Below are 8266 nucleotides of genomic sequence, written 5' to 3' on the forward strand. Positions count from 1 at the left end.
TCCATGACCAGAGGCAGGATCTACTCAACTTGTAAACACAGATTCTTTCATTGTTTTGGTCCCCCAAAGTTCTAGAATTCACCATTCTGGCAGAAGCTATGCTGCTACACTATCAGTCACACTACCCTGCCCTGCCCTGCCCCACCCGCCCTCTCTTTTAATTTTTTTTTCCTCATGGTAGCTCCTTTCACATGTGCTTTCCTTCCCTAATCAAAGCAAATCAGGAGTTTTCAGTAGATTCAGATGTGATCAAACTCAGTGAACACACAGGGAATTTCATTGTACTACAATAATCTCTGCTGTGAACCTGACTTGAGGCTGGATTTAGGAAGGTTCAAATCTCCATCATCCTCTTATTATACTGTCAAGCTTTTTTTGGAATGCAACAATTTGATGGATGGAAGCATTCTCCCATTTTATTGAAACAAATTAAAGAAAAATCAAGCAGCCAGAGGGATGATAAAAAAAAATCAAATGGATAATAACTGCAACCTGTTGCCTGCATGTGTTGTTGGGGGAAGAGAGATCTATGATTCTGTGTCCATACTACTTAATAAATTTTACACAGTCATAGAAGAGACAAACAGAGGGAGAGAGATAATTCATACCAGAGATTTGTGGTTTCTACTCCTAGGTGAATTCAGTAAATGCAACCTAAAATCTTGTTTGCTTTTTTAAATCTGTCTTTAGAGATTTTACACTTCCAGCCACTCTTTGGCCCACTTCATGGTGACTCCTATATTTTTGTGTACACTCTTATAATCCTTTTTATGGCCTCATCATGAGGTCTCTATGGAAAGTTACAGATCCAGGTTTGAACCATTTCAAAATCAAGAAAAAAGTGGATCTAGGTGAGTTACTGCACAGAGGAATGCTTTAGGTACTGAGCTACTATGAAAAAGCTGCTGTCCACACCGTGACTACCACCACTACCACTATGTTCTTGAATAAAAGTGTGACTGCTCACTGTGGGTGTATGGACAACCTCAGCTTTCCTAATGAATTACACTCCTGGGCAGACTTGGACTTGGGTTCACTTAAACTGTAGATCTCAAACGGTCTTAAGCACACATAGTTGGCCATATACCAAGGTGATACACAGATTCTGAGCCTGTTTGAATGAGCTTTGGACAGAAGATCGAGTGCCTATAGTATTTCAGATACCTCACTGAGTTAGATGTGTATTCATGTACTGTTTTATTGCATGTGTACAACAGACCATGTTCCAGTTTTGTGTTATCTTGCATCTTAAGTGCTCTGTAAAATTAGTGAATTAAGACCTAGAACTTTATTTTGAGATAGGTGAGAAATATTATGTAGATCACTATTAATTAAGACATTGTGAGACTGCTTACGTTTACAGACATCAGTCACTGGCACAATAAGGACTGCTTCCGAGCATACTCATTCTGATCCATTACTCAGTGAATACCATTCCACTGTCAGTTTTATATCTACTTTATATTTATACATTTTATATAGAGAGTTTATTTCCTCTATGATTGCACATTGTGATTTTCCTTCAAAGGGGAATTTTATTCAAATACTACATTTATTCAAAATAACAAATGGTATTTGTTTCATGGTTAGAAATGAAATATTTATCACCTCTTTATCTACATTTGTCTCTTTTTCTGCATTAGGTCTCAGAAGTTGTTGAAAGGTTTCCTGCAGTCTGAAAGAACAGAGAGCCTTGCATAAAGGACACCTCTATTTTACATCTATGAAATATTGTTTAATAGGTATTAATTTGAAGAAGAATATTGTATGGTAAAGCTTTTGACAGACCACCAACCTTCTGAACACCCAGAGAGCATTTAGTTTTTCTCTGATTAGAAGCACCTAATGTCACTCACGTGCTACAATGGAAACTCTAAGACAAATACAAAGTTTTGGTATCTGTGTTACCTGTATGTATTCTATAGCATCCGGTATGGTGTTTGCCACTCTTCTAGTTTCTTGCTGCTCATCTCTGAACATAAGAGCTCATCCAATTCTTTCTAATTCACCTTTCCTTTCCATCTGGAATGCTCCTACAGAACTTTGTGCTGAAAGGACTGGAGTACAGCTGGACATGCAATTTTTTTCTCTCATTGGGAGCACATTGAAGACATCTATTGGGCAAAACATCACTCTCTTTTATCCAGACAGGCTTGGCTACTATCCTTACAAAAATGAAGTCACGGGAGAGGCGTTCAATGGAGGACTCCCCCAACTCTCGCTGCTGGAGAATCATTTAAAAAAAGCCAAAAAGGACATCCAGTTCTATATTCCTTCAGATGAACAGTTTGGATTGGCTGTCATTGACTGGGAAAACTGGAGACCTGTGTGGATAAGGAACTGGGGGTCAAAAGACATTTATAGACAGGAATCCATTGAACTGGTTCAGAAGAGAGATCTCAGTCTATCAGAAGCCGAAGCCAGAACTATAGCTAAAATGGAATTTGAAGCTGCAGCAAAAGCAATTATGTTGGAATCTTTAAAGCTAGGCATAGAAATGAAGCCAAATCGTCTGTGGGGATATTATCTTTATCCAGACTGTTACAACTATGATTACAAACAAAACCCACACAATTATACGGGAACCTGTTTAGATATTGAAAAGGAAAGAAATAATGAGCTTAACTGGTTGTGGGAGGAAAGCACAGCACTTTATCCATCTGTCTATCTAGAGACAGCCTTAAGATCTTCCAGAAATGCCCAACTCTTTGTTCGCAACAGAGTTCAAGAAGCCATTAGAATTTCGTATGTTTCTAATTCTACTCACCCCCTTCCAGTTTTTGTATATACACGTCCAGTATTCACAGATGTCTATGAGGAATATCTCTCCCAGGTGAGTGGAGCTAGATCCTAAATATTCCAAATTTAAGTGGGAAGAAATTACCAGGTGACACTTATTTAGCAAATATGATACTAACTCATATCAGAAAAAAGTGTGTAGATTTTGTATAAAGAATTAAATTACTCCAACAAAGAAATATGACCAAATAGAACACTAAGAGGTTATTTTCACACCTTCCTCATATTTATCAAACAATCTTCTATTCTCTGAGTAGTTCTCACATGCAGCAAAATATTACCAAGCTAGAAAGCATATTTAGTACATTAAGTCAGAGGAAATAAATTTAAGTAACCTCTTCCAAGGAGAATTAGTAAATCTGGGCTAGCCTAATGCCTGCTTTTTAGGTTATAAGAAAAAACAATAAAAGGGAGTCTTTCTTTTCCTTAGAAAAGGGTTTAAAAGCTAGTAAGAAAATTCTGTCCTTAGTTGTACTCAAGCAGCATTCTAAATGGCATTTCAGCATCTCAAGGGTTAGTCAAGGTTAGGCTCTGATTGAGGCCTAATCATCTTATTGCAGTTCTGGCTACACTCTTCCCTTCACATTTCTATGTATATATCCACACTATCAGAGATACTTCCAATGTGGGAAGTCTCTTCTTGGTCATCCAGGCCATGAGGAAAGGGAGGCCCTAGTGACTGCATAGTGTCTGGTGCCCTCTCACATCCTGAATAGAGCATCACCAGACATTGCCTCCAACTCTGTGGATACCTTCAGGGAGCAAAGAGGCCTCCTAGGTCCCTGCTAGGGTCCTAGTTAGTAATTTAAATCCTGTTATCCTTACATTCTTCCTTTTCATGTATGGTGCCCCAGAGTAAGTTGTTTTTTCCCTGTTCTTTTTCTAACCATAGTCCTCTCCCATCCCAGATAGACTTTAAGATTTTGTTAGGGCTAGGATAATAGCTGACACTAAAATGAGAACTGAACAGAAACAAAGTTCCTAAATCAATCTCTGTAAAAGGCCAGAGCCATTCTCTGGAGAAAACAGATTCCTGTTGGTGAAAGTGCTTTCTCCTCCTACTTTTCTGCGTTAGTACTTTCTGGTAACTGAAATTAAATTAAAAAAAAAGCAAGCTATGCTTTCCAGCTTCTGCTTCAGGCAGCATTACTGAAACCAGTTACTATCAAGCCTGAGCAGCCAGGAGGCAATGCAGCAAAGTAAAGAACTTAAAATGGCTGGAGGAGTGTATGTCATATGCCTAACCACTGGCTCTGTTTTACAGACTTGTTTTTCTAACCAGATGACATATATATAAATTGGATATAGTTGGCAACATTTTCTGGCATCATCTCTGCAACCCAATCCCAGAACAGTGTAATTGAAAGCAGGATGTTTGCATCGTGTATAATTGCTTGCTATCTTCAAAGTAGTTATCTTGGATATGTAATTCACTATACACATTATACCTTTGGCCTTATGTTATAGCTTACTTACATTAGCATAATTCTTTGCAAATTTCCTCTCAGGATGACCTAGTAAACACCATTGGAGAATCTGCTGCACTGGGTGCTTCTGGAATTGTGATCTGGGGTGATATGAATTTAACACAAAATAAGGTATGCCAGATTAATTATTATATGATGTTTTTAAAGAGCATTAAAGTGAAAAGGATATAAAGCATTATGATTACTTACATCATATCTTTTACTTTTAAAATGATAACTCCATATTACCCACAGTCTTCTCTCAGTAGTCAAAAAACAAGAACATTTGAGGCTTATGGAGATTGTCATTGATCACACAGAATAAAAGCACAGTCTTTTAAAGTATCAGTGTTGGTTCTGAGTAACTGGACAAGCTACCACAATAACCGTAGGCAAATTAGCACTTTTTTAGTTAATTTAAGGAAAGAATTCCTATATCTTCATTACAACGAATCATGAGGTACAGAAAAAAATTACTTGTGCTTGCCAAGAACAATTTTTAAAAGACTCTTCTGCTTTTTAAAGTGGTGCACTTAGCAATAATATTTAATGCACTAGGAGGAATCAGTCTGTGAAATTTCGGCTCTAGCCTGTTCTGTGTGTTGAAAGTAGTACCTTGATTACTTTCATTGTAAGAAAAATCTGAGTCAGAAGAGGAAAAAAATCCAATTTGTTTCAGGAAGGTCAAATACATAGTTTGGGAAACATGGTTTTAAGTATGTTCAAATAAATCTTTCAAAATAGCTGATTCATACTCAGGCAAGCCAGATATAATAAACTGCTCTATGGCAAGACTCTTCTGAAGTCTTCTAAGAGCAAGGAACTGAAACTCTGCAGCACTGCTGGGCCACCACACAGCATGGCCAAATACAACTCTGCAGGGTCAAATTGCCAAAAACAGCCCAGTGACTATTTTACGTATGTGCCTGCTTTGAGAAAGCCTATCAGTTGCACCTGAAGCTTACTCCAATACCAAAGCATAGATGAGCAACAACTTCCACTGCTTGAATTTTGATATTTGTGTGAGCAAACAGAACTTGACACAGCCCAGTCAGACTATGTATCTGTGCACTAATCGCACCATTTTTTTCATAGCCATCACAGGCAGTAGTAGACTGTCAGCAATGAAATATTACTGTGAGCCTCACTTCTGCAAGAATTGCATCAACCAAAATTTCTGGGCAGGTTTCTTATATATACCTAAAAGAAAACAAAAAAGACCTATATATGCCTCAGATTCACCAAAGTGATCTCCATGGATGTAAATACTACCTGTATCTACCTGTTGTATTAGGCAAATGCCCTAAGGAGACATAGTATCAGAAACAACGAAAGAGTTCCCAAAGCCTCTGGTTATTAAACTGTGCCAAGCACACACAGAATATATGCCAACTTCATGATCAATTAGCATGATCAATGCTCTTAGCATACTTTCAATTTGACCATCCTCCCAAAATGCTTTCCATTCAAAAATGATGTGAAAGCTCCCCACTCCTGCAGTCTAGCTATTCAGGTCAGGGGAAAACTGAAGAGTCTCACAGTGATGATTTGATAGAAAAATTATTTGTTCAGGCTGAAGGAGTGAGTGGTTTCTTCAAGATCCCTTCAAACCATTCATGACATAAAATGAAACTTCAATCCTTCATGTAACTACTTTAAATGTATCTGATTCAAAATGCCACATGAAATACAGAGATAAAATAAAAGCTTGAAGTTATCTGCTTTCTGATGTAAGTCCTTTTTGTAACATCTCCCGCAACCACCCAACATAAACTTGTTGTAATCCTTGAACTATACAGCAACTTCTCAGATAAACTTGCTTCCAAGAAACATTTATAACTATTATCAAAACCTCAGGAGAAACATTCACAGATAACCGCTACAGTACTGATATTCTAACAACAACATTCTAATGGTTTCGGTACTAAACTATGCAGAAATGATGTTCTTTTCCCAGAACACCTGTCAAACTCTGGACAACTACCTTAGGAGGACTTTGGTCCCATACCTCATCAATGTCACGATGGCAGCCAGAATCTGCAGCCACGTCTTATGCCAAGACTCAGGTGCTTGTGCACGGAAAAAATGGAATTCCAGTGACTACCTTCACTTGAACCCCAAGAATATTGTCATTCAGATGACAAAGGATGGAAAATACACTCTACAGGGGCAACCGACATTTCAGGATTTGCAAACTTTCATAGAAAAATTTGATTGCCACTGTTATGCAGGGCACAGTTGTGAACCTAGAGCTGATATAAATGACATCCATTACCTCCATGCTTGCATTTCAGAAGATATTTGCATCCAGATCTCCTCAAACTCACTTTCTAATATACAAACCTCTGAAGAAAAGATCCTGTCTAACACATCTGTACTTTCATTTCCCTATCAGAGTAAGGTGACATTATCTACACATCCTGAAATAGAGGATTTCCAAACTACCTTTGGAAATAATATACTCAATATAACAACTGCAGAATATAACACTGTCACAGCTGCCACTAGATATGATTTGGAAGGAAATGATACTCGTACTTTCAGTAGTTCTTCATCCTACAAGATAAGGATGTTTAATCTGCTTTGTTTAATTCTAATTTTGAGAACCTTAACATAAATGACCCATGAAATTGAGAATATTATTTTCCTTGTCTGTGTTTGAAATTCTAAAGGTTTTATTTACAAAGAAAAAGCATTCCTGAAGGGCATATGGTCTTATCTGTATCAGGTAACTTTTTCTATTCCATAGATGACACTTCAGCTTGAATGTATTTCTTCAGTTTAATTATATAAACTACTATTTGTACCAAAGATACACTGCTTTGTATATCCTGACTATATCATATGAAAGGATATTCCAGAAAAAGGAACATTTTTTTACAGTTTACATTTTTAACATCTATATTTGAAATAAAATAAAAATTGATGATAATCACATTTTGTATACTTCAAGTTAAGCCAGTTAAATACACCTCAACCTGGATTTCATTGAGTTTCAGCAGTCAACAGGTTTAAAGCTCTGTGCAGGAATTAATTTCATTCCATATGAAAATTAGATTTTAAAAATATTTGGCTTAACATCAGCTCTGTGGGACTTTGCAGCACAAAATTTACCTGATTAATGTAACGTTCTTCACTTTTCACAATATCTACAGGGACACTGTGGTATTTCTTTTAATTAAATACATTCATAACTCCTCAAAAGGCTCTAAATTTAATGTAAATGTTGACTTCATATATTACAGCTTCATTATTTAAAATTTGAGCTGTAGCGTTTTATCCTTCTTTCTTTCTTCTCTTCTTCTCCCAAGCCCTCCCTCCTCATTTCAGATGTCCCCTCCCTGGCTTTCAATGGTTCTGTCTGGCCAATGCTCACAACTCATCTGATCTGGCCCTGCACTCCCTACAGCACTGGTCACCAGTCCTAGTTTCTCTTCCAGCCAGCCCTAGCAACTGGGTAGGATGGTCCGTGCCATTGGAACAAAAGCCTGTGACCATGGGACTTTTTCTGTGCCTGACTGTTGCCTGAGTGAACTCTTTGGTGGGAACCAGTTTCTTCCTTAGCAAAACCCAGAAGTGGAGGCTACAAGATGCAGGGATGCTGAGGACCTGGCACTCTCTTTCATCACTTCCAGTGCCCATGATCCCAATCTCAGGACCACCTTTCTGATCCAGTCTGATGACAGAACTAAGACCATTTGCTTAGTATTATTTCATTGCCAAAAGCAGCATTAAAGTAGCAGAAATACCTCAGAAGAAAACTACTCCCAGTATCATATCAAGAGTCTAGTTATGATTTATGCATAGTCAGCTTAAGCATTTAGAAGCAATTAACTGCAGTCTATCTTATAAAATAACCTTTTCAAATTACTATGTCAAATGCTTAATAGATGGGTGGACTTCAGATGGGTGAAGTGGCTGTTGGCGTGGGTACATTTAAAAAAATCTCCCTAGAGCTAGGCATGATCTGCATAAATAAATCACCACATCCCACAGATACA

General features: G+C 37.7%; 1 protein-coding gene across 1 annotated transcript; it reads left to right on the plus strand.

The window, feature by feature from the left end:
* The first annotated feature begins 1864 nt into the window (after positions 1 to 1864).
* Positions 1865 to 6882, plus strand: SPAM1 (sperm adhesion molecule 1 (PH-20 hyaluronidase, zona pellucida binding)). Its single transcript, XM_010183236.1, has 3 exons — positions 1865 to 2833; positions 4308 to 4397; positions 6223 to 6882. Exons 1-3 carry the CDS (start codon positions 1865 to 1867, stop codon positions 6880 to 6882), a joined length of 1719 nt encoding a protein of 572 aa, XP_010181538.1.
* The last annotated feature ends 1384 nt before the right edge of the window (positions 6883 to 8266 follow it).

The sequence above is a fragment of the Mesitornis unicolor genome, unplaced genomic scaffold (genome assembly GCF_000695765.1).
Source record: "Mesitornis unicolor isolate BGI_N332 unplaced genomic scaffold, ASM69576v1 scaffold14564, whole genome shotgun sequence".
NCBI lineage: Eukaryota > Metazoa > Chordata > Aves > Mesitornithiformes > Mesitornithidae > Mesitornis > Mesitornis unicolor.